Here is a 26,952-nt window from a genome sequence, read left to right as displayed (position 1 = left end):
GAAGGGCTGGATTATAAGAGCGATTGCCTGCTAGGCATCTAGGAAACACCTTCATGGCCACAGGATGACCTAAGCCTTTTTCCTAAGTCTACCTATCAGGTAGAAGGTGCATCAAGGGGTGCGCACAGTTACTCCTCTGTTCTAGGGGCTTGAGCACTGTGTTTTTTGTTCCTTTGAAGGGATTGTGCCGACAGGAGTCCTGCTGGTCATAGGATATCTCCTGTAATGCCTTGGTTGTTCACTAGGTTTTCGTAAATGATGTTCACCTCAAACCACTGGGGGTTACTGTAGGTTAACAAGGATCCAATTTGCGCACTTCCTCTGTCAATTTTCCCTTGCCCTAATTTTTTAGAATGGGCGGTGATAACAGCCTCCCTCATGGTTTCTCAATTATGAATGAGATAACTCTGTTCTCACTAAGGGGGAAGTGGGCATATGGGGTACTTCCAATAGTAAGTATTTTGCAAGTTTTAACTTCTATTTGTGGCACCTCTTAAATGGAAGTGTTATTATGCTCATTGTTTCCTATCTCCTGGCAGATGGTATGGTCGTGTTAGACCTCGAGGATTAGTGCTGGGGCTTCCTCCATTTTCTTCCTCTCAGGAGTTTCTGCTTCAGTTACACTGATGGGTTCACTCTCTTCAACATCCCTCCCTTTCGGTTTGGCCTTCCCATCAGCCCCTGGTGCTTACCAAGTTAATGAAGGTGATAACTCACCTCGGTTCCAAAGGGTTCTGGTGAATATATATATATCCTTTTTTCTTGGATACAGTTGGAGATGTCCCTTCCGTGATCACGGAGTTTGTTCATGGTTTTAGGCACAACATTATAACTCTGCATCTTTGTCAGAGTATGCAGAAGTTCCTTCCCCCTGAGCCTCCTCACCTGGGTCTTCAGTGGGGTTTGATGGCCTCGGTCTCCTTCTTCTTTCCGTCTGGGGACTCTCTCTTTCGTCACTTGACTTGATAGTCCTTCTTCCCTTCTTGCGGTCGAAGAGATAGGGACGTTCTCCCCCCCGAGGCCACCTTGCCCGCCTATGGATCTGGCAGTCAGGTGAACCCAGGGGAGTCCGTTCCTCAAACAGGGAAAAAGCCTGATGGCAGAAAAAACCCTGTGTGTTAGTCGATGGGATTGGCCGATCTGATGGGAAGACTGGAGAGGCTGGTGTAGTCCCTTATCAGGTGAAACAGCAAGTTAAACGAAGGCCTGATCCTCCTGGATAAGGGTTCGCTCCAAGCGATGCTCTGTGAGAGAATGGGGTTCGGCAGCTCGCTGGAAGCAAGGAACTATTCCAAACAGGAGGCAAATGGAAAAGGATACAGGAGGCTAAAGAGGTAAGGATAGCCACAATAGGAATCTGGAGAAAACAAGAAGAGATGAAGATAACAAGCCGGAGAGAGTACCCGAGAAAGCCAGGGAGAAAGAGAGCGAGAGAGAGAGAGAGAGCGAGAAAGAGAGAGAGAGCGAGAGAGAGAGCGAGAGAGAGAGAGAGAGAGAGAGAGAGAGAGAGAGAGAGAGAGAGAGAGCGAGAGAGAGAGAGCGAGAGAGATAGCGAGAGAGAATAGAAGGTGGGTGAAATACAGAAAAGAATGTGACTGCTCCGAGAAACACAGCGGATGGTAAATAGAGCCCACTAGACCCCGAGGTAGAAATGAAAGGAACAGAAACCGGAAAGCGCACTCGAAAAGTGAGCCTTAGTCGGGAACAAACAGCCGTGGAAAGGCAGACCGAAGGTAAGAGAAACTCGTGAAAGAGGCTGGACAGGAGAAAAAGGGGTCTGAACGAGAGGGGATAACCAGGGAAGGCACAGGGCAAATTCAACGGAAAAACTTGTAAGTGGGGCACTGCAGCAAAGCGAAAGTCAAAAGACCGACGAATGCGAGTTGCAACGCGAGTTGCAGGGGGCGTGGTCTCCTATTATACCTGCCGGTCCAAGACGACTAGAGCGTCAAACGGACCGGTAGAGAGGCTCAATATCGCCTCCATCTTGCCCAGAGTTTCCACGGCCGCGGTGTGACAATCTTATCCTTTCGGATGATAGACTGTACTTAAGTAAGGAGTTAGCCGTCTTCTCCCCTGGAAAGGGGATTTTTCCCTTAGGTAGCTAACCTAGATGGGCAGATGGCCAGCTCCTTCCGTGTCATTGTTCCAAGCATCCTCCCGAGAATCTATCGTTCTTGCATTTAGATCAGCCTTTGGAATTGTTACCTAACTTTGTTTCACTCAAAAGCCTTGCTCTAAGATCAATTCCAGTTAGCTCCAAGACTGGAGCATCATATTGTCAATCAGGATGTCGGTCCGATAACTCAGCAAGTACAGCACCTGCTTTGACATCTGTGCAGAGCCTGCGGATGCAGGATCCAATCTCGGCAGGGCCAAACTCAGCCTTTCATCCTTCCGAGATCGATAATTGAGCTCCACACACCGTGTGCTATAATAAGCAGGGCTCAGATACCTGAAGGTTTGTAGCGCTTTATGAAAGCTACATTATTAACTCTCTTTTTGCCCAATCTTGTACGGTTGGAGTTCCGATTGAGGGATCTCTTTTTTCCTTGTGAGAAGGTGGATGCCAGTGCACTGTCTTCGGACGGTTCCTCCGGGATTGCTCAGTTCCTTTTGGGTGTCTTTTCCTCCTGTGCTAGGATAGCAGGGGTTGTGAGTTCTGCTGCGCAAGCAGACGACGAAGCTAGTGTTGGCCTTCTCGGGAGGGGGTGGTTCCCATCCCTATAGGATTTTACAGTGCATATTGTCTGGTTTCTTCCCTATCCACCTGTGTCTATCTCTGCCCGACAGTTTCTCTTATGGTTCCTTCAAGGGTTCCTCTCTGTTATTCATTAGGGTATATTTCCATCTCTTCCTGGGGCTTCCGAAATTTCTTTTCGCAGTGCTCTATCTGTGTCATCAAGGTCTTTGGGAAAGCCTTTAATAAGCCTGTTTTTTTTAGCTGGCGGATATTCAGTGAATGGGTATGTGACTCCAGAAATAGGTATTTTTGGTAGAACGGTCTCCGAAGGGTACATTACATGTCGATGATTGCATTTTACTGCCATTATCTCAGCGAGACACGGTCGCTAAGGGTGGAAACAGTGGTTTGGCAGTACTTGGTGCCCAGGACTTTCAGGTCCATTGGCTTTGGGGTTCCACCTTAACTAGGCGTTTCTTACAAGCTACGATTATATCGTATTGTATTACCACATTTTTTTGCCTTTCCAAGGAAGGATTGTCTGTGCTACAACTGTTTTTCAAAGCTATCCATGTGGAGTTTCTTTCCTGTTCAAGTGCATCTCCTGTATCAGTCCTTTAGATATGGACAGTGGAATGTTTCTCCCGGGGTGAGGCGAAATCACTTTTTTATTGCCAGAATGGGTACCCGTAGGGTTTCCTCCATCTATTATCCAGGTTTCCGGGACATTTTCTAATGTATAATTTATTAAGTGTTTTAAAATGCTTAAGTTGGACTTAACCCCTAAATACCTCTTAGCTGCTTTCCTGTGGGAACTCTATTGCAGGGTCTCTTACCCTTGGGCCATATGGATTAAGTAGATTTGCAGAGTGAGGGAGTCCATTGCTCCCTTGGTCCTTCAGTGGAAGATGCTATAGTGTTTAAGACAATCTCCTATGGGGAGGGAATTATCAAAGCAGCTGATTGGTCATGGGAATAATATTTGGATAATTTTATTTTATCACAAGTGTATTGCTCAGGTTGGGATTGGGATGCAAGGGCTTTGAACTTGCATAATATGAAACCTCCTGTCATGCCATAGAATGGGAAATCCCCCTCACTAACGTGACAGGGGGTTTAGACTCTATTAAAGACAGGAGGGGAGTATTATCCCACCCACCCTCCCTTTGTATTGGCGGTTCTTGTTCCACCCACCCACCCTGTTATATTTCATATTGTTTCAGATTTCAGGTGAGAAGTCCTATCCAGAAGAGCTTTGTCATAGCTTCAGGCTGCGGAAAGGTTGAGATCTCCAGTTTCACTGGATCCTTTCTCCGCGCTATGCAGTTGAATCGTTACATTGGACGTCTGTACAGCTGCACAAGGAGGGGGTGGGGTTAGAGTAAAGGACATATATAGAGGAGGGTCCCTGCTCATTGGTCCCCTGCAGGGCATGACCTGTCCTCCATGATGGTTTGGGGAGTTCCCCAAGCATTGACATTGAACTCTATCTAGTTCTGTTGTTGAAACTTTTTTGTTTGTAAAAGTTTTTTTTTGTCTTTGCTGTTGTGGTTTCAGAGTAAAGATTGTAATGCATAATATTCGCCTCCTGTCTTTAATAGAATCTAAACCCCCTGTCACCGTTAGTGAGGGGGATTTCCCACTGTGCTCCACCTGGCAGTCTGTACAAAGGTTAACCAAGACTCTCCTTGGCTCAATGTACTCATTCAGGCCACAACAACTACATTCTCCTGATTTCTGTATCGAAATCTCCCTTTCAGGGGCTCCAGAATTTTGGCATGTCTAGGGGTCACACACCACAGGTATTGCTCCTGTATATTTCAGGTGTTGTACTTAACTTACCTCCATGTAAATCAATCCTGATAAACTTGAATGGTGTAGCTCCTAATCTCGTACACAGGCCACACCTGTCTTTATTAAAATTGTGATATAGTTTGAGCCTACAGAGTGCAAGCTAACTACGCCTACAGAGTGCAAGCTAACTACGCCTTATCCTTTTCAGTTTAATGCGCATGCGTTTTAAACTTGTCCTTCTTTTGTGTTACTTTGGAGGCGGTCAATAAGCAGCTTCTTTGCTTGCTCTGAATCGAAAGTAAAGCGACGCTGCCTGCTCCGTGTGTGCTCGTCGTGGAAGAAAGACGACTGAAACAAGCACATTCCCGCTGTTAACAATCATGACCGTAGCTCTGATTTTGCAATCTCCCACTTTCCGTGTTACGGGCTTGACCTGCTTGGGGGAAAAAACGTGGACACTTTTTCCAGAGATGTTGTTAAAGTGGCGCTTGTTTTTTTTTAGGGCAATTGCTGCGTTTTTTAACTGTGGGAATTATGGGTACTCGGATGTCTAGCCGTTATATGTACGTTATAATGCTGCTAGGTGTTTTCCTTTTATCCGAATCGACGATCGACGTGTTGCTAGAAGCCACGGAAGCCCCTGTGGGTGGGGGCTAGCAGGATTAAAAGTGCAATGGAGGTTGGACGCTGTTGTGTTGGCTGCCACCTGCTGGGGTAGAGGGTTTGGACACACAGCTGGTCCTCCTGTGTGTACACGCGGGCCGCCTCCTCCTGTCAGGTAGGCGGGGCCTGGCATGGCAGGGCTGCAGCAGCTGTCGTTCTGTGCCCCGGCAGAGACTAGAAGCCAGCGTGAGAAGAAACCGGGTGTGGAGCGAAAGGGCAGCATATGCATGAATCAACTGTTGTGGGTGCAGTTGGGGTTCGGCACAGGGCTGCTCCCGCAATGCTGTTGCAGCGGAGCTGCCTCCGCTGATCACTGAGTTTTTGGGGTGCCTCTGTTTCGAAACTGAACCATGTACACGTTTGTGGTGCGAGACGAGAACAGCAGCGTTTATGCCGAAGTGTCCAAGATCCTACTCTCCACTGGCCAGTGGAGGAGGTTGAAAAGGGACAATCCCAGGTTTAACCTGATGCTGGGTGAGAGGAACAGGCTGCCATTCGGGAGGCTGGGTAAGCATACTGCCCAACATTTGGCAACACCCTAGAGCACGGATGGAGAAATACATTTTTTTATCTGACTTGTATTGAAGTGATGGTGTTTGGGGTATGGACTTGAAATATCAACATCTTTGCCAACAAATGGGACGTCGTTGTCCCAAATATGCACCCTAAGTGGATGGAGGAAGGAATGATGTGTGTTTAATAATCTGCTACGCATTGCGAACACTGCTTTTCCCCACCCCTAACACGCACCCACAAAGACACATGCACCCGAAGCCTCACAATGCAGGTTCTGCTCATTGCCCAGAAACCCTGCAACTGCTAGCTATTCATCAAACCATTTCGTAGCCAGCCTGATCTTTCTGAAATGAAGGACCATGTCACCGTGTAGGGTGTGGTCCGGTCTTGCAAGGAGGAGGGCGAGACCTGGCCTTGACTCATGAGCACGTCTTAATGGGAAGAGGGTCCTGGGTGCGCAGGCACTTAATTCTTTTCCTTGATTGTAACTGTTTGAATGGCGTGGGTTTTGAATGTGTAAGATGTTAGATCAAACAAAGGGTTTTATTTTTCTCGAAGCCTGGCTAGTGGATGGCGACATACCTGCCAACGTTTGGGTACACACGAAGGGCACTTTGTGACCGATTGAGACTTTAGTGCCATTAATTTACGTAATGGACAGAGTAATATTTTATTAGGACACGTTGACATCACTTCAGAAATACCATTTGCTTCCTGCTTAATTTAATTGGCATATCCATGTCTCCCTAACCAACGTCTCGGATACCAAACGCTTAAAAACTCAGTCTAAATATCCCTGCTGCCTTTTGGAGGACGTCATTTATTTAGAGATTATCGAATCTGTACACAGACACAAGCCATCCTGGTTTGTTCCTTGGATCGTATTTTCTCTGTTCCGCTATCCACCCTGCTTCTTCTCTTTTCATATCTTTGTTTTAATACGTGTACATGTCTTTCGGGCAACACGGCATGCAGACCTCTATTGTACCAGGGTGTTTTTGATGTGTACATTCGTGTGCCTGTGTTATCAGGCTGCTCAAAGCACACTTTGCGATAGCACATGTCTTACAGCCCCGCTGTTTGCTGCATCGAGACAGGCTAGTTTGGATGAGCTCATCGCGATCACTGTTTCTGAGGTCCGTTTATAGAAACTTGCATGCAGCTCCATTGTTCTTAATTTCCCTTTAGCTATGTCCACTGCAGTCTTTTGTGATGAATAACAACGGTACAGTACGGGGCGCATGCGGCTTTGCATCTCTATAGAACTGATGCTTTTTAGCCAATTAGATGTTACACGAATGACCGATTTCAACTCGCTGCGCTGACCTATGCATAGTCATGACTTGACAGACAAGGATCCTTCAAGCTTAAATGGCTCACGATGTATTGACTTTATTCCATTTTATTTTTTATTTTATGATTTCGCTGCGTGTGGAGCTTGCACAACTTGACGGTGATGATGATTTTGTTTTGTGTTAACTAATTAACTATTGCGGATTGCAGTTCATTAGTTGTCATTTTGAAAGTTGACATAAATGAAAACAATATTCTCAGTCTTTTCATTGTTTTTTTTTCCCCCTGTTTCGTTTTCTCTTTAAATGGTCAACCACCGTATGTCCCATCTCCCCTTCAAGTGCAAATGTATATCCTTTGGGGGTTGGATTAAATAGGATTAGAAAAAAACATTTATAGGCGTGGGGAGGGGATGGGGTGGACCAATGTCCTTCAGATAAGTACGGAGTGTGACAAGGAAGAGGGGACGTGGGACGTGTGGGGTAATACATGATCTAGTGCCGTTTTCTTCTGTTGAACATATGCAGGGCTCCCAGCTGGGCTGCCACTTCTTTGATGGGAGAAGTGATGGTGGTGTCCATTGAAGGAAATGGCGGATTAGTCTAAGCAAAGGGTAGGGAGCTCTGCAGCTAGAATTGATCTTGCTCAGTGTCCAGTAGACAGCAAAATCTGTACTTTAGGCTCCTACCCAATCTCACAATTTTCGACAGTATTATTGCTAACAGGTCTATTGATTTAGGATATTTGTAAGATGCAGCATGTCTCAGAATTACCCAATGGCTTTTGGCAAAATGACTAGAGAAGGAAAGAGAATTTAGTAGGAAGATTGGGCAAAAATCCATGTTGACAGCAACCTTCAAAATGGAAGCAGGGTAGAGCTGTCATGAACACTTGCACACCCCAAAAAGGGAGTCCATCTTCGTTTTCTCATAATGGATGATTTGAAAAGGAGGACCTGTTTGGATCATGGTGGAAGTTACCTCAGAGGTTTGTTGGATTGTATCTGGGGTAGGATTCTTGGTCTAGGACTAGTACTCCGAATTTATTGTGGCACTGGCAGTCCCTGTTATCATTCTGATTTTCAGAGCTTTCTAGAGTTTATTGTTTAGCTAGGATGGTGGAATACACAGTTTTCAGCAAGACTGTTAAGACGGATTTCTGAACTCTGACCTGGTGGACAGAGGTTCAGAAGGCCAGCCTAGTTTTTGGAACAGGGTAACCTCTGGACAAGCCAGACCAATCAAGGTAGCTATGGCAGGCGGTCAAGACTAAGTCTCAGGAGGGGTGAGGGTGACTGATAGACCTTGATGCGCACACAGTGCAAGGACACTTACAAATTACTCCCAGACAGGTTATATATCAAAAATATAAACACATTTATAACAAGGCCTTTGTAACTCAACACATAGCAAAAAAATCACAGCAATCTTATTAAAGGCATGGTCTAGTAAACATTTTTATTGTCCCTACGGGTCGGCCATGTTTTTTTAAGCCTAAGTGGCTCGATTTTAGAAAACTTTCCTATGGACCTTACCCGAGTTTTCGTCCATTAAACGCACGCGAAAACAAACACCAGGGAGCCGCCATTTTCTGATAATCCTATCTTTTCCCCGATCGCCCTGGCTGACCTGCTTTTGCGGCACTAAATAAATTCCCCCGCCCCTGAGCCTGACATTATCAAAACATTCATATTCCCTGCCTCTCCCCGTGACGTTACTGTGCTGCGTAGGCAAACGCGCCCAGTCGTCTTCTACGCGACTCCACACAGAACCCGGAAACCAACACAGATCAACTCACAACACAGCGCGCCACAATTCGGAATATGAAATTGTACTTTAAAATGAAACAGCAACACGGTACATTTGGTAAAGTACATTTATTTGACATTAAATGTTTAGAGAATATTCAGCAATTGACATATGAACTCCGGAAGCCATTTATTTTCTTTTATCTGTATCCGCAATAACTGTTCCGTTTCATCTTGAGTCACGCGCTGTTCCTTTATGTTCCTTTCGTAAAAAGAATCACTTTGGAAGCACCTTTGAACCGCAAGGCTGTTCCATCAACTAGGCACTAGTCCAGCCAAAAGGTTGATATGTTGCTTCTAGCCACTAGTACAGCGTAAGGGCATGTGGGCCCTTGGCGATCGTCCCATAATATGGTGATCGTGCTCCAGTTGTTGACACAAAGCTGCAGGTGTCTGCTGAAGAATCCATCCGCCGGTGTCTCAAACAGATGGCAGTGGCAGAAAGGGATCAAATACCTGTTATGAAAACAAAAAAATTATAATTAGTCTCGCTAGCCAAACTTCATTAATAAGTAACGAGATAAATCGAGGCCAACACACAATGATAAACGTGAGGAATGATATGATATATGATGTGCCATGTGTAACGCGCCTATACTCAAGTGTTTCTAGGCGTGATGAGGCAGGTGGGGAACAAGGGCAGACAGACAACGATCCTACTAGGCCAGGTGTCTTTCTGATCGCGCATGGGGAAGGGCTGTATATGGTTAGTTGAATACAAATTAAATAATAGGGCCAGCTGGTGGCAAGTGCAAGGTAAATGCCGGGAGAAGGGGCTGAAGGATACAGAGACAGTCCCGTAGTGCAGTTAGGCAGTGCAGGGAAAAGTGGCTGGGCCAAGGACCGAGATCGGTGAAACCAGTGGACCTGCATGCCCATGTGCCCACTACAAACAGTTTTACTTGCTTTTCCTAGGTCTTCATTCATTCATTTATTCATGCATCCATTCATTAAATCTTCATTCCGGTATAAAAGCGTGTAAAGATTTACTTACATTATATTTGAAATTTCCATTGTGTCTCTTCGTAATGCAGTCTGTAAAACGGACCGTGCTCTTGACAACGATTTTTCGTATACTGACCTAAAATGAAACTCGGTCTAGTTTCTGAATTTTCTGCCTTATCGTCTCTTACGTTATTGCGCACTCCCTTCAAATGTAGTTCTTACGGCATGGTCCCTGTCTCAAGGTAAAAAAACAATAGACCCTTATACTTCCAGTGCGACTTGTGGGCCTCATCTGGGCGCTGTCCTTCGCATTCTTTATTTGCAACATCACGTAGTATAGACATCTGTGAGAACTTGAAGTTTAGAATCCGTCTATGTAGTGCGACTCGATGTGCAAATGCGAACTTGCTTCTCTCCCAAATGCCACGGCCCGCTTGGCTGGCGCGTTCTAAGTGCCCCAATTTTGTCCCCGTTGTCTGCGAGCTTTGCAGCCCAAATTGAGACATTTAATTTTTGGCAGAAGGTCAGGGAAAGTATAAAGTACCACAGGAGTTGAGTTAAAAGTGAGATTTATTGTTTTTGTTTTATTATTTGCAATATGCAAGCCTCCCCTCCGTTAACAGTGCACAGCATTTACATTTACATGAGATGAGACATGAGAAAAATATATACATACACATATGTGAGCTGAATAGAGAGAATTCAAAGATGACACCCAGCATGTTCGCCACCCATGATGGTGAAGGTAGGGGTTAGGTTTACAGGTACACTGTACAATAACATTTATTTACAAAAAGACAATCGTATTGCAATTATTTAAACCGGGATTTGTACTTCACAATCAGCTGTGCTTCGGGTGGGCATGGCACAGTCGCAATGTTCGGTGGCAATGGATCACTGCTCTGCACAGAAACGTCCAAAATTCCATATCTGTGCTTCTCTAACACAGCAACAATAAGGCCTTTCACAAAGTCGAACTGCATTTCATCATAGACTGGTTTGATCACCCATTGCTTACTTCGTTTTGAAAACACCTTAGTGTAGCGAGGCATCCTTACTTTACCCCTAGTCCTAGATTGTTCACGTTCGACATTGCTGTTATGGGCCAAGACCGCTAGTAGAGTGCAATGTTTCATGCCCCGAAAGCTAAAATGCAAGCGCTTTGGCCTGTACTTTAGGCACATATTGTGGAGCACCTCCAAATCTCCTGTGTGACAGAATTCTGTCAGTCCTCTCAAATCTCTTGATAGAGTTTTGTCAAACAATCTTCTCAATGGCTTTGTGTGTCGGTGAAGATGGAATCAACCACTTCTTCTTCCGTGCCTCCTCTGGGGACAAAGGGCCATGTTCACATTGGTGGAAATGTTCATTTGCTGTTGAGCGGTGAACGTTGGTACAGTGGTGCATCAGTGACTGCCATTTTTCAAGTAGTATTTCCACTGACCCCTCACAAGTTTTTGAGCTCCACCAAAGATGGTTGGTGATAGAATGTGACCATTGCAAAATACTTTCAAAACCTTTTTTTTTCCCTGCAGCCGAGATTTTCTTATTGATTGATTTAGCAAGATGCCATACGTCAAATTGATGTTTAATATGTGGGAACTGCTCTCTCATTGTCTTGGCATTTGAAACGTGTCTATCCGTGGCTATGAGGTCGATGTGCATTCCCCTCGATTGTAGATATTCCACTGATTTTATAAAACCTAGTTTCTCCATGGCCACTGAGGATGTACATTGTGTTACCTGCACGACCACCGAACTCACAATTTTCTTACTATCCATGTCCTGAAAGTGGTAGGTGCAGTACTTGGCAGAAAATCCAGGGCTGTCGCACTGTCCATCGCAGGCTAGCCTGAAACCTTTGCCTTCGAATGTACTTGCTAGAGACAATTGTTCAGTTTTCCAAGCATCACTAATGGCCGGAAACAGATAATCACGTTGGTATGTGTAGTACAGCGCTTTAGAAATGAAATGGAGTCCCACAAACTGAAAGAAAGCATCTAACTTTCTAAAACTGGAGCCACTAAAAAGTGATGCAGCTGCACACAGTAGATTGCCTGCTGGCAGTTTCCCCAGCATCGGTTGTGCAGACCATGAGAACCTATGATTTAATCTACAGGCGGCATTTATTTTGACGTTACTGCCTTTTATTTGACGAGTCACATTAATCAATGGCTTCCCACATACTTTCCCTCTAATGGAATGCACACATTTCAGCATACTTATAATTTCCATCAAACAACTGTCGAATACAATGTATTTGCTCTCTTTCATTAGACTGTCATCCTGCGTCAACGTTGTTTCGGCCTTTGACGTTGTGGAGATTTCAACACATTGGAAAGTAATATCGCTGATATCAAGTTCTGATGCGTCTATGGATGCTGCGGCTGGTTCATTCTCTGTCATTTCAACATCTATTACTTCAACATTGATGGGAGAACACAACAATGTCGACAGGTTTTTTGGTGGCAAATTTTTGGCGGGTGTAGATTGTGTAAATTGATCTGCAACTACTTCAGAGCTATCTTCAATACATTCAATAACATCTTCTTGTGGTGGTGCGGTCGCACTGTAGCTATGGTCCAATGCAACTTTGCTGTAGTCTCCAAAAACAATTAATTCATGTTCTGGCCATTGGACATGAGCATCTCGAGCCTGAACACGCCTCGCCTCAATTAATAGTTCCTCGGTCATAGTGTACACGGTCTGGCAAGCCACATCTCTCATTCGCTTCACTGTCTGTGTGTGTATATAGTTCTGACACCCACGGGTAACAGGAGGAGAGATTGGAAAAGGGATGTTCAGTTTAAACACAAGATGAAGTGTAGTAGAACTGACTGGAAAAAAAACATAAAATAGTCCCCAGCACAAACATTTTTTTAAAGTTATGAACTGTTTGTAACTAACCTTTTTTTGTTTTTTTTTCTTTGCAACTTTTTTGACTCGACCTTCAACATCTGCACGCTGTAGCTCCGATTCGTTTCCGCATGTCCTCCCTTCCTCTTGCGCTGCAACGACTATATTTTCTGTATCCGCATAGACAGCACGGAATGAGGCTCCATCGTCTCCCTGAAACATAGTACTTTCATTACTATGTATCAAAATATTGTTAGCATAAAACACGTGAGGGCGAACACAGAGGTACATCTCAATAGCCAAACACGATTTAAACATTGGGTGCAACAATCAAACGACAAGTATTCGACCAGTGATGATATATTTCGATGGAGCTGTCAGTATCCATACCTCTGGCTCTGCATGGACTGCCATGAATGGTTGTATTGGAGAGGAGGCATCCGCATCTCCCTGAAACACAGTACTTGCATTAGTATGCTTTTCAATATTGGAAACAACACACACTTGGGGTCGACGGCACAGGTACATCTAAAGAGATAACCACAAATGATGCATTGTCCAAAAGAATCAAGGAAAATCCAAATATGATCACATTTCATCGACTTATTTCAACGATTCCTTTACATCTGCATCATCTAAATGAGATGTTGTGATTGTGGTGGAAGCTCCGTCGTCTCCCTGAAACACAGTACTTGGATTAGTATGGTTTTTAATATTGGAAACACAACACACACTTGGGGTCGACGGCACAGGTACATATAAAGAGATAACCACAAATGATGCATTGTCCAAAAGACTCAAGGAAAATCCAAATATGATCACATTTCATCGACTTATTTCAACGATTCCTTTACATCTGCATCATCTAAATGAGATGTTGTGATTGTGGTGGAAGCTTCGTCGTCTCCCTGAAACACAGTACTTGCGTTAATAGGGAAGAAAGTATAGCAAATGGAATCACGTTATATGATCACGCATGATGGAGCTGTCATTATCCATACCTCGTGCTGCTGAAGAATATCTATGGATGTTGCAAATGTAGTGCGCACTTCCGAAAGCTGTTGCGCCGATTCGTATACTTGAATGTCAGGCTCTGCATCAAGTGCAAGGGTTGACGCTCCATCAACTGCCTGAAACATAGTACTTGCATTAGTGAGGATTACAATTGTGAAAACATTACACACACCTGGGGTCGACAGCACAGGTACATATCAACGGCTAACCACGAATGAAACATTGTGTAGAACAATCAAACGACAAGAATTCCAGCTCTGATGATGATGCTCGATGGAGCTGTCAGTATCCATACCTCCTGATGTTGAAAAACATCTAGAAATGTTGTAGATGTGGCGGACGCTTCAGCATCTCCCTGAAAGACAGTACTTGCATTAGTATGGATAAACACTAATTATAACTGAAAACAAACACCAGCGGACGATAACTAAGGTGTATATCAATTGGAAAGCAGTAACCAAACATTCGGTAAAATAATTACACGATAGAATAAAACTATTTCTTGACATGCATAAAACAAGTATGTAGCGGATTAGCCTAGTAAGATTACCTGATACGCGCTAGAAGTGGTTGATAACTGCGACCACGTCAAGGATGTAGAATGTTCTTGCTTCAGATTCAAGGGATAGTCAAGAAGTTGTAAAAGTCAATTAATGATTGATAATGAAATGCCAATATTAAAAATAGCCATGTAAGCCGACAGAATACTTGAAAAATGCTCAATACAGCACAGTTCCCTGTCCCCATATATATATATATATATATATACATTGCGTTTGTGGGTTGTGAAATCGAAAAAGAATATATTGATAAATGTCATTATTCAAAAAACTATACACTCTCAATATCGAAATTATTACAAGGGATAGAACACCTACAATATCAATTAATCCATTCGGCTACCTACACACTACCGCAAGGCCTACAGCTAAATCCGGACACTTGACTCACCGGTGGCGGAATGTGGACGAATAGAGTGGGAATAGCGTTTTCGTGCAATTTCCGTGTCGTTCGCCGTTTATTCTTCTTTGTTACCCAAGAAGTTGTGTACATGTCCAAGGAAAAGTGCCGGCTGCAGATGCGGTATCGATCACCCCTCTTGTCCTCTAAGACTTGTTGGACTCTACTTTCCAGCTCATCCAGTGGATATCCGCAATGTCTGACCCATTCTCTTATTCGCTCAACAGTTTTCGGGAATACATGCATTGTAGTTCCTTCAGATTTCGCATGGGTCTTCGAAGGGCAACCGCTAATCGAACAGGCAGGTATTGTTGATAAATCTGAAAAGTAAATATCGACCTCTTCAAGAGTAAAGATTTGATACAAAAGTAAATGAATCATACAATGATCAATGCAAGGTTTGTTTTGGTCGCAGGAACTATACCAGTTCATTATGTGCTGCTTAGTATTTGCATAAGTTGCAGAAATGTATAATTGATGTGACTGAAATCTGAACATGTGTCTTGTCCCTTGGATGTTCTGTCTTGCACGAGAAGGAAACATGCTTACATTATAGACTGGACCCCCGAAGGATGCAATTCAATGACAATAGACACAGATGAAAATAAATAGATCTATTGATAGCATAGCAATGGAAACTCAAGTCAATACCAATGAGACCAATGAACATAGCACTATTATGTACTCTACTCGAAAATAGATAGAAATTTAAAAATCTGCGAAATATGACCAGGATACATGGCCTTACCTTGACCAACAAACAGTTGGATTCAGCAAGCAGAGCACTATGTTGCGGGAGAATAGGTGGATGGCCACAGGTAGCGCACTGATGGGTATGCTCGAAGCGGTCACAGAAGTTCACGGATAGCACGACGAGCAGATTAGCATAGATCTCAGTGGTTCCCAGGTAGCACGTTCAGGAGTTGACTTGCAAAGCACAAAGATGTTCTCATGAGACATATCGAGTGGTTTTTAAAGTATTAGAAACTGGGGTATGTTTGTGAATGAATGACGTGTGTATGTCGTGGTATTAGGGGGGCGGCCTGCTTGAAGGGGAGGCCTGCCTGGAGACACGGGGTCTGAGGAGGGCATGTGACCGATGGCCCCTTGGCGTGGGACACCTTTTGAAGTGTACATGCAGTTTGGCACCTTGGCCGTTTGCGCCCGTCACAGCCCCCCATGCCAGCGCGCATCCACCGGCGCGAACCACCTTTGATACAGGGGGGTGGGATGGATGGCCCTGGGGCGTGCAGATAAGGCACAGGAAGACTGCTGAATGGAGACACACTTATGTGGATAGCAGGGGGGCGGCCTGCTTCAAGGGGAGGCCTGCCTGGAGACACGGGGTCTGAGGAGGCCATGTGACCGATGGCCCCTTGGCGTGGGACACCTTTTGAAGTGTACATGCAGTTTGGCACCTTGGCCGTTTGCGCCCGTCACAGCCCCCCATGCCAGCACGCATCCACCGGCGCGAACCGCCTTTGATACAGGGGGGTGGGATGGATGGCCCTGGGGCGTGCAGATAAGGCACAGGAAGACTGCTGAATGGAGACACACTTATGTGGATAGCAGGGGGGCGGCCTGCTTCAAGGGGAGGCCTGGCTGGAGACACTGGGTCTGAGGAGGCCATGTGACCGATGGCCCCTTGGCGTGGGACACCTTTTGAAGTGTACATGTAGTTTGGCACCTTGGCCTTTCGCGCCCCTGACAGCCCCCCCATGCCAGCGCGCATCCACCGGCGCGAACCGCCTTTATATCAATATACAGTATATCGCCTTTATATCAATGATAGTATATCGTTGCTTATCAATAACAAATGCCACATACCAGAGATTCTTGTGAGCACAGACCCACACTTCAACCGGTGTATTATAGTGGTCAAGACTGTATAATCCAATGGTAAATGTTAGTATAGATATATGTGTGACTTTTATAGAGACATAACCTACTGAAAGACTTTGAACAAGTGTGTTTTAGTGCATGCATTATCGCAAATATGTTATGTTAGCTTAGATAGATAGTGACCACCCTGCTTCACAGCAACCAGACCTTCACTCATTCGGAGCACAGATGTCTGACGTCCATCCTTGAATGGAGAGACACTTGATTTATTTAAAAAATCGAGACAACCGTTGTTAATATATATGTGGTGTTTTATTTTGTATCTTTTTTTTTCATGACACAAAAATACAAGACTTTAAAGATTATACAGGTCAGGTTGCAGCACAGCGAGAGAAAATCCCCTGTACTGACCGCTGTCACTCGGGAACGTTTCTCTAATGGCACGAACAGCACAGGCGGGTATCACTCTTCGAACGCGGTGTCCAAGCCTCCTGTGAAGCCACCATGTAAAGGAACGATAGGCCACCAGCCTGTACCACCTGTGAAAAGGAATGAAACGAACTGTTTTTAAATTACCAAGATAAGTTTAATAAACGTTTGTTGTCAATGACAATTCTTGTAACTAATGGCATTTTACACGGACAAATGCTATATAGACAATGCACACTATTCAACGACTTACATGCGTTACAATGATATGTAGATGTAATTTTGGATACAGTAGAAGACCATGAAATAGGAGTGGCATGACAAGCAGAGTATACTTACTCGTTACTCGGATTACGAGGACGAACAGTTGCTCGAAGTTCGTGCATAAGCACCATCATTATTCTCAACACGGCCCGTGTGAGGCAGGCTGCCCTGAAGTCTGGCAGCTCGGTGATGCATTGCGGTCGTGGCTCGCCTTCCGAAATGTAGGCCAGGCATCCCGAGTTTTCTCGGCAGCAGCAATTCTCGTCCTCAGTTGGCATTAGCTCGCACCGATTGCATGTGCACTAGGTGGAGACGCCGTCCATTCGACTAGGCCCAGGCTCTTCATCTGTTGATTCGTCCTGCCAACTGCCGTCCGAATCCCCATCGTTTTCGCGTGCTTCCCTTTCCAATAGTTCCTCCTCGGTATACTCGGGCTCGTACATGTAGGGCATTATTGTAGCCATTGTGTGTTAAACTAAAATAATTTATAGCGGTGGTACTGGTATCTGTTCACACGGGCTACAAGCGGCGAAGGTAGCTGACCAGAGCACTGAAACGAGTCACAGAATACTCAAAGTAACACAGAGAGAGGAATGGAATCGAAAATCGGCTGCTGTGTGTTGTGAAACGGTCTGTTTATACTTATTGAGGAGAGAGGCGTCCTGCCATTTCCATGGCGACGCGTCATTAGCTGAAGCGCAGCGAATGTTGACACGAGACGTGCTTTGGCGTTGGGAAATGGGCGGTACGAGTCTGCTGATGACAGGCTCAGGGGCGGGGGAATTGATTTAGTGCCGCAAAAGCAGGTCAGCCAGGGCGATCGGGGAAAAGATAGGATTATCAGAAAATGGCGGCTCCCTGGTGCTTGTTTTCGCGTGCGTTTAATGGACGAAAACTCGGGTAAGGTCCATAGGAAAGTTTTCTAAAATCGAGCCACTTAGGCTTAAAAAAACATGGCCGACCCGTAGGGACAATAAACATTTTTACTAGACCATGCCTTTAAACCAATACAAGATATATACAAGACCATTGGGGCCTAAAGGGTTAAAGGCACGAAATATGTTCACAACCTAGAGGGGAAGGAAAATAGGCAGTGCAGATAGTCTTTAGTTCCCTTCAACATCAAACACACACCTAACTAAGAGGCAGTCCAAACCCTAAGAAGAGAGGTGCCTTATGCTCAATAGTACACGTAGTGCAGGTTCACTCGTTTGTTCCAATGGGCAAAACAGGGTCTCTTCAGGGGTCTCTAGCAGCTCACGAAGGTGGATGAGGCGTTAAAGAATAGATTCCCACTATTCAAGGAGGGCCTCCACTTGAAGGCAGAGGTGATTCCAAGGTTCGGGAATAGGTTGCTAGCTTGCACTAGCAGTGGAAAGGAGAGGGACCCCCAGGGGCCACTTGTGCGTAAAAACGGAGGCGCTAGGGCCACCGGTGAGTTAGTCACCGGCCCCACGCGCACTCTGGACCAAACTTCGCCAGTTGAGTCCACTGCGGCTGCAGGTTGGAATGTGACAAAAATGACGTTTCTGCGGCTTTCAGTTCCGGCGATACAGCGATGATTCCCAAATGGGACAGTGGCGATTTCTCCACTCCTGAAGGATGGATCGGGCCAGTTTCACTACAGCAGGCTTCAGGGGCAAGAGGGTCACAAATGCAGCTCACCTGTAAAGATCATTGCTGCGGCTGGGCAACACGGTAACCGTGTTTACGCTGGTCCTTGCGCACTCGTCTCACTTCAGACCTGGGAATGCCAAGTGTTCGAAATTCGGTGTGAGGGTGCCGGGTACACGGAGCTTACAGTACACCAAGTTTCGAGGGCCTCCTCAAAACGATGGTGGAGACAGAGCAAAGGTCCTGCGTAAGCTGCTCAGTCTACTGGTTGGCCCAGGGACACTTCCGAGAAGTCTTACTTGCAGGTTTTGTTGAAGGTGCAGAGAATAGTTGGTCCCACTATTCTAATGGGTCGAAGCATCTTCGCAGACCTTCTAGGAGGACCAGATGCAGAGGGGTCCCACGGGACAACAGCGGGCTCAGGGTGCCAAACCTTCCAGCGGTTCCTCGACTCGGCTTCTTAGTTTCCAGATACTTGGATCCTATCCTTCGTTCAGTGAGAACTCCAGAGATCGACATGGTATGGGTGTTTTTGGCCTCCTCTTATCCAAAGTTACCTTCTTGCCAAAACGGAGAGGCCCCAATGGGAGATGTGCTCACAAACACACGCTCCATACGTGGAGCAATCATGGCCCACAGTGGTCCCAGGCATTCGCAACACTCCAGACTCTCTTGCACCCAGGATGTGTATTGGGGACAGACACCCCAGCCCACATCCTGGAGGCACACACAAAAGGCATGCAGAAGCCTGCGAAATCTTGGCGTTTCAGGGGAAACTGCATGATAAAATAAGGACTGACCCGGGTCGGCTCGACCTGGAGAAGGCAAAGCGGCAAGATGGACAAAGAACCTCGTGGCAGGGCCATTTTGGAGCCAGGCCACCTATTCGTGCCAAATGCGGTTAACACGGTTTAAATGGCAGGAAAGTGTTAACATTATATTAAAAGATAAGCTGCCACCAGCCCTGTCCATGACGCATATGCCCATCTCCCAAAAAGTCCTACAAGAGTATCTAGCGTCTTTTGGATATGACTGAGACCCAAGTGCACTGTACTGTAAGGTACATTGTGCATTTGATACATGTTGCAGAAAAGTTGCAACATTGGAAAAGGACTAAGGAAAACAGTCTCCCAGCACTGACTGTCTTTTTTTTTTTTAAACTTTATTTTATTAACATTTTCATAATATAACAAACAGGCTGGAAGCATTACCATAGATACAACATGTCATCAGCCCCCAAAATAAGAGAAAAGAAGAGCAGCCCCCCCCCGCCCACCCAGATAAGAAAAAGGAAGAAAAGAAGAGAAAAAAGGAAAAAACAAACCCTCCCCCCCATTAACTTGGATCCAGTAGAACCCCCTTTGCAGGGAGATGCGTTGCAACCTTTGTGTGACCGGAGTTCGGGAAAAAAGCAAGAAAATTCCAACTGCGTGATAGGCTGTATGTTGTCCATTCTCCCCCGGGTCGTGGGTCCTCATTTCCATCCACCTTCCCTCCTCGAGCCTCAGTGGACCTCCCATCCCCAGATCTGCTGTACTCCGTACCAGTTAGTCTGAAAGGAGGTCATATCATTGTTCATCATCGCTGTTAATTTGTCCATCAAGAACATGTTTTTAACCTTGTGTGTCCAATCCTCCTTCGTGGGCATCTCCCTGCTCTTCCATTTCTGGGCCAATGCCACCCTCCCGGCCCTCAGCATTGTCTCCCACATCCTCGGGTATCTGTGTATCTCCGTATCCTCTGGGGGGAGGCCCAGCAGTACTGTTAGGGGATTGTGGGGAAGCGATTCCTCCGTGACTTCGGCGATCCAGCCCCTTACCCTCTCCCAGTATGTTTGCGCTTTCGGACAGTGCCACCACATGTGGCCCCTCGTGCCTGCTTGGTCACATCCCCTCGGGCAGGCGGGGGAAGTTCCCGTGAACATTTTTGACAGTTTGACGGGATCTCTGTGCCACCCCTGTAGAATTTTAAAGTTGTGCTCCATGTCTGCAGTGAACAGGTTCCCGTGGAATGCTATTTTGAATATCCTCGACCAGGAGTCCTCAGATATTTCTTCCCCGGCCAGCTCGTTCCAGAAAGTGCGGAACCCCCTCCTTTTCTCCAGGTCAACCGTGTTGAGGATTCTGTACATTGCAGATACCGCCCCCTTCCTGGAGGTTGCAGTATCGAGTAGTTTCTCGAAGGGGGTCATCTGCCTCTTGAGCCGCTGGCCCCATGCTTGATCGCACAGGATACCCTTCAATCGGAGGTACTCGAATATGGAGATTGTCTCCGGGCCGAGGGCGGCCTGCAAGTCCTCGTATGGTAGGAAGTCTCCCTCTTTGAACAATTGTCCAGCCCATTCCAACCCTGAGTCCGACCAGGACTGTGCATTACGGAACCCCTTGTTTCCCAGTCTGAGTGGGTGACCCCAAAGGGAGGACATCGGGGACGGCCATGATGTCAGATGTGCCGTTTGGGGGCCCTCCCTCCATATTGCCCAGAGAACCCCCAGTGTTGGGTGGGATTTGAGTCTGTTCGGGATGAATTTTGGTGGGGCCCATAAGAGGTCGCGTACCTTGAGTGGGTGCGCATCCATATCCTCCAGATACGACCAGTATGTGCCCATCCCTTCCCTCATGTGTTCCAAGAGGACGCGCAATTGAGCGGCGCGGAAATAGAGGTGAAAATCAGGGAGCCCGAACCCCCCCTCCTCTCTAGGTAAGGTAAGAACGGCCTTCGCGGTTCTCGGGGTCCTGCCCTGCCATACAAACTCGCGCACCGCGTTCTGGAGGACCCTGAATGTTTGGTCGGGGACGATGGTGGGGAGGGCGGTGAAAAGGTATAGTAGGCGCGGGAGTATATTCATCTTCACTGCCGTCATGCGGCCATACCAGGACAGGATCGTGGAGCCCCATCTCCGTAAATCAGCGGTGATCTGTGACATAACAGGGTCGTAGTTGGCAGGGGCGAGTTTGTGCAGGTCCCTGGTCAGGAGGATCCCCAGATATCGGATTGAGGTCTTCCCCACCGCTATTCCCCCCAGACTGTCCCGGGAGTCTAGCCCTGGGTCCTGAGTTCTCATGGGGAGGAGGACTGATTTAGATGTGTTGATCTTTAGGCCTGAGAACCTCCCAAATGCGGACAACAGGGACAGGAGAGGTGGGAGTGAGGATCTTGGGTCCACCAGATAGGCCAGAATGTCATCTGCAAACAGGGAGAGCTTGAATTCTACGTCGCCTCTCCTGATCCCCTTGATGTCTGGGTGTGATCTGATTGCTATTGCCAGGGGTTCCATAGTTAGGACATAAATCAACGGGGATAGTGGGCATCCCTGTCTTGTTCCTCGCGATAGAGGGAGTGGGGCCGACAGTCTACCATTCACTTGGACTCTGGCCTTAGGGGCCCTGTACAGTGCGGCCACCCAGTCCCTAATGTGGGTCCCGAAGCCCATCTTCCGAAGAGTGAGCTCCATGAACCTCCATTCGACCCTGTCGAATGCCTTTTCTGAGTCCAGGGAGAGGACGCTCGCGTCTAGGTCCGACACCTGGGCATAATGAAACAAGTCTATGGACTTGCGAATATTGTCCGAGCCCTGTCTCCCCCTAACGAATCCCACCTGGTCCCCATGGACCAGCTTCGGTAGGACCCCCTCCACCCGGCTCCCGATGACCTTGGCCAGGATCTTAACATCAATATTCAGCAAGGAGATCGGGCGGTAGGAGGAGCACTCCGAGGGGTCTCTACCGTCCTTGGGGAGAACTACAATGATTGCCTCCATCATGGAGTCCGGGAGAGGACCACCCTCCAGGACCGCATTGAACACCCTGACCAGGTGGGGGGCGAGGGCCGACCGAAACCTTTTATAAAAGTACACTGAGTATCCATCTTCGCCCGGGGAAGTGCCCACCTTCATGCCGCTGATCGCATGTTCCACCTCCTCCTCAGTCACCGGACCCTCCAACCCCTCTGCCATCTCCCTGGTCAGAGACGGGACCTGTATGGAGTTTAGGAATTCCTCAATCTCCCCCCCGTCCCCTCTGTACTCAGACGAGTATAGCCTTTCGTAGTATCGGCGGAAGGCCTCTCCAATGTGAGAAGTGTCGTGTCCCAGCTCCCCCACCTCGTTCTTTACCGCCTTCACCATTCTACTCTTCTGTACTTCCCTCAGCCTCCAAGCCAGAATCCTGTCCGCCCTGTCCCCCTTTTCATAGTACTTTTGTTTGACCAGGTGGAGGCTTCTCTCTGTTTTGTGGAGGAGAAGGTCTTTTAGTTGGAGCCTATAGTCGTCCAGGGCAGCCACCCGGTCCCGGTCTAAGGGCTCCGTGGGGGAGCCTCCCGGCTGAAGTTGGGCAATTTTTCCCCTCAGATGCCTCTCCTGGGCTTCCCTTTCTCTTTTCCTCCGGGTTCCCAGTCGGATCAGGACTCCCCGCAGGGTTGCTTTGAACGCGTCCCACAAGGTGTGTGTACACACCTCACCGTTGTCATTGAATTCAAAAAATTCTGTAATGGCGTCAAGGACTTCCTGGGCTAGGACCTCGTCCTTCAGGAGGGCATCGTTACACTTCCATCTTCCCCTGTGTTCATTAAAGCCCCCTCTCGCTATGGTGACTCGCACCAGGTCGTGGTCGGACCAGGGGACTGGATCCACCCTATGGCCAGAGATAAATGGGTGCAAGGTTTCATCCACCAAGACATAGTCTATCCGGGAAAATGATGTGTGTACGGACGAGTAGTAAGTGAATATGGGGGTGTCCGTTCTAGGGGACGGGACCGTGTCCACCAGGCCCAGCTCCGAGTTGACCCTCTGGAAGCCCCGTGCCATGGTCTCATCGAGTGCCCTGGGGGCCTGGGGACCGACCCGTTTCCTGTCCCGTATTGGGTCCAGGACCATGTTGAAATCCCCCCCCACCACCACCGTCCCATGGACAAAGCCTTTAAGTTTATCCCTCACCTCTTCCCAAAACTGGATTTGGCCCTCATTTGGGCCGTAGACGACGGCTAGGGTGAGTGGGGCACCCTGTAGGGTTCCCCGCACCATCAGGTAGCGCCCCTCAGGGTCCTTCAGCACTGCCTCTTTCTCTAGCCCCACGTTCCTCGCGACCAGGATGGCCACCCCTCTCTTTTTGTTCTTATGGGATGCACTGAAGACCTCCCCGATACCTCCTCCCCGGATTTTGGGTTCCTTCCCCTGTGGCCAGTGGGTTTCCTGCAGGAAGAGGATGTCGAGGTTGGCCCTTCTGAACTCTCTACAGACCAGGGATCTCTTTGTGGGTGTGTTCAAGCCTCGTACATTGAGGGATCCCACTCCCAGGGCAGGTAGACTGTCAGCCATAGTCCCAGATTCCCTCCCTCTCGGTCATTACCCACGCATCTCTCTCCTTCGCATGCTCCCTTGGTTCTACTTTACGGATCTCTTCCCCTCCCCCCCCGGTGGGCCTGAAACTCCCCAACTGCCCACCGTGTCCCAACAGTGTCTGAACAACCCCTGCTCCCGAATATTCCCCCACCCCCCTCCCCGGCGTCCAGCCAATTAGTTCTGCCACTGCTGGCTTTTGGCCGAACCACCAGCCTGCCCACCTCGGCCAGGCGTTTCACCCATAAAGCTCATCCCCTCGAGCCCCTAACGTTCCCCCCCGGTCGTAACCCGACCGTGTGACCCCTGTACTTGCTGTTCGTGAAGACGGTGGTAGTGGTAGACTCCAAATCTGCGCATCTCCGTCTCGGATTCAGTGGGGCACCCCCGTTCTCAGTCCTCGGAGTCGTGCCGTTCTCCCTCTTTTGCTGGAGATGGAGTGTTCATTTTCCGAAATTTCCTTGCGCCGGTGCGCCTTCTCCTCTCCCCGGATGGACCGGGGCTGTTCGTTCAGCACTGACTGTCTTAAAGGCAAGTGAGCGAAAGCCCAGAGGAGTGCAGCAGAAGGCTGTGCTCCTCTGGCTAAGTCAAACAGCAGCAAAAAGTTTGGGGCTGTACAACTGGAGGGAAAATTACATATAATGTGAAAACTTTCCTAACAAGGATGTTGCAGTAGTTCAACTTCAGGTTGAACTGAACTTGGGTAAAGATTCATACATCAGTTGTGCAGAGGTAGTGTTTTAGATTTCCTAGTCGTTGTAATGCAAAATACCTTGAATCATTTTGACTGCCTCTTCCTACCCGAAGGGCTCAACACTTCTTTGGACCCAACAAAAAGGTTTGTCCCAAGGGATTTAAGGGACACACAAACCCTACTTTTTTTTGTTAATTTTTTTTTTTTTAGGAAGATTTCATGTTATAGTTGAGTTGGAGCATCTGGAACAAACCTTGAGAAGTATGGAGGGAGTAACTGTTAAGATCAAGCAGGAAATAAATTGTAGAAGCAAATTTGTGGTATACAGGATCATTTGTATATGCCACAACATATACATTGGGAGCACCAAGAGGGAGCTACGTACAAGGATACGTGAGCATATGGCAACAATTGGGAGCCAGGACCCAAGGTTCCCTTTAGCTCACCACTGGCAGACACATCATCAGATGGGAGACAAAACAGCAATCAAATTCATAGGATTGTAACATATTCCTCAAGCAAGAAGAGGGGGTGATCGACTCCTGAGACTACGACAAGCCGAAGCAAGGACCATTTGCTTTTTGAACACTACTGTTGATGGGTTGAACTTGGACAATGAGATCTCCTTTCTGTGAAAAAAACAGTTGAATACATTAGTATACAGCAAGATTTAGATTAAGAAAGCAATATTCTTGATATATGACCTTCAGTTTAATTGCACTGTATAACGTTTCCTTGCAACCGTCTTGTCCTATCCGTTACTTTTCAGCAATCGTGCATTTATGAAGCATGTGTACATAATAGATTACTCAATGTGATGTAAGTATTACCAATCTTTTCAGATACTCTAATTAACATTAGCAGTATTTTAAATACAGTACAGGACTTCTTATTTATAATCCGGAGTAAATAAGGTGGACACTACGTTTCCCTGAATCCGAATTTTCGTGACTAAGCATATCTGAACTTTAACCACGCTTATTTTTCTCACGCGGATACTTATCAACTAGTACAACCTGGGTAATTCTAGGTTCAAAATAATTAAGAAGTAGACGCAATCACATAACACAATCTAGTGCATCATTATGTTGCCATACTTCACTACAAGATAGCCGCCTCATTTATCTCAGCTAGCAGCACAAGAAAACAGACTACTGGTCCACAGATGCGTTGCTCTGGCAAAGCGAAAACTTTATGTTCGGTCACCCGGGCAACATAACATCAAAACTGTAGCCATGGCACCGGGCTCCCGATAGCTCGAGCTGATGTGCTCACAAGTTCTTTCACCAGATGCGAGGTAAGCGAAGATTTTGATGCATTTGGGACATATCCCACCTTCAACATTACCAGGCAAATATGACGCCAGTCCTTACCCTAATAGAGGTTTCAGCCATTTCGCGTAAGAGCGGCTCGTAAAAGCCGCAGACTTGGAAATCACACTGCCAGCATGGAATTAGATAAGCATGAGTGCGCATTTAATTCAGCCCTTAAAGTACCACTATGGTTACCATGTGTACCTTTTATAATTTAGACCATAGTACCATACTTCCAGCATGTAACTGCTTTTGCATGCGCGCATACACAACTTAGTCACAAATCACTAAAATCACCTGGAGTGCGTTACAATTCTTTGAACCACACGCATTGTGTAGATGATCACACTGCAATAATACAGGCATTCTGTCACCTCACCGTCCAATGCATCAGTGCAACCACATTAACAGGCAGTGTGTTGTATTTTCAGAAAATAGAGGGATCTAACCCATGAAACATGATACTGCCTAATTTTGGTAAGCATATTGTTTCTCTTTATTAGAGAATCTTGCATAGATCTTTCAATGACATTATCGCTCTTTTGGATGGAATTTACTGAAATAATCTCTAACACATGGTACTTCTCTCCTTTTTCTTCCCAAACAATCCTCCCCTACACCATCCCCTTTGTTTCTGTGCATCTCTCTGGTTTACTATTTGAACCCACCTTTTGCAATGGTTGTCTTATTTTGTTTTACTGTTACTTTTGAATATACAATGTATGTTCATGTGCATGAAATTAATAATATTATGATATCTCTTAGATTAAGCCCAGTTTTGAGAACGGCTGGAAGCAGCTGAAACACGAGTCAGTGCATGATAAAACATAAAAATGAAACCATGCTAACCAACGGAATTTTCGTGCGATTTCTCATTTGGCACAGTCTTGAGAAACCACAACTTAATAGCAACTATCTGCGGTTTCTGGC

General features: G+C 46.8%; 1 protein-coding gene across 1 annotated transcript in view; it reads left to right on the top strand.

Annotated features, from left to right (window-relative positions):
* The first annotated feature begins 4,786 nt into the window (after nt 1-4,786).
* Nucleotides 4,787-26,952, top strand: part of TTL (tubulin tyrosine ligase) — a 321,260-nt gene continuing 299,094 nt past the window's right edge. Inside the window, exon 1 of the mRNA XM_069607789.1 lies at nt 4,787-5,647. Within this exon, the coding sequence (XP_069463890.1) occupies nt 5,491-5,647 (157 nt within the window). The 5' untranslated portion in view covers nt 4,787-5,490. The remainder of the gene's footprint in view (nt 5,648-26,952) is intronic.

The sequence above is a fragment of the Ambystoma mexicanum genome, chromosome 4q, assembly GCF_040938575.1.
Source record: "Ambystoma mexicanum isolate Mex_15411 chromosome 4q, UKY_AmexF1_1, whole genome shotgun sequence".
Classification (NCBI taxonomy): domain Eukaryota; kingdom Metazoa; phylum Chordata; class Amphibia; order Caudata; family Ambystomatidae; genus Ambystoma; species Ambystoma mexicanum.
The sequence above is the reverse complement of the archived record's forward strand: the minus strand, read 5'-3'. Positions and strand labels throughout refer to the sequence as shown.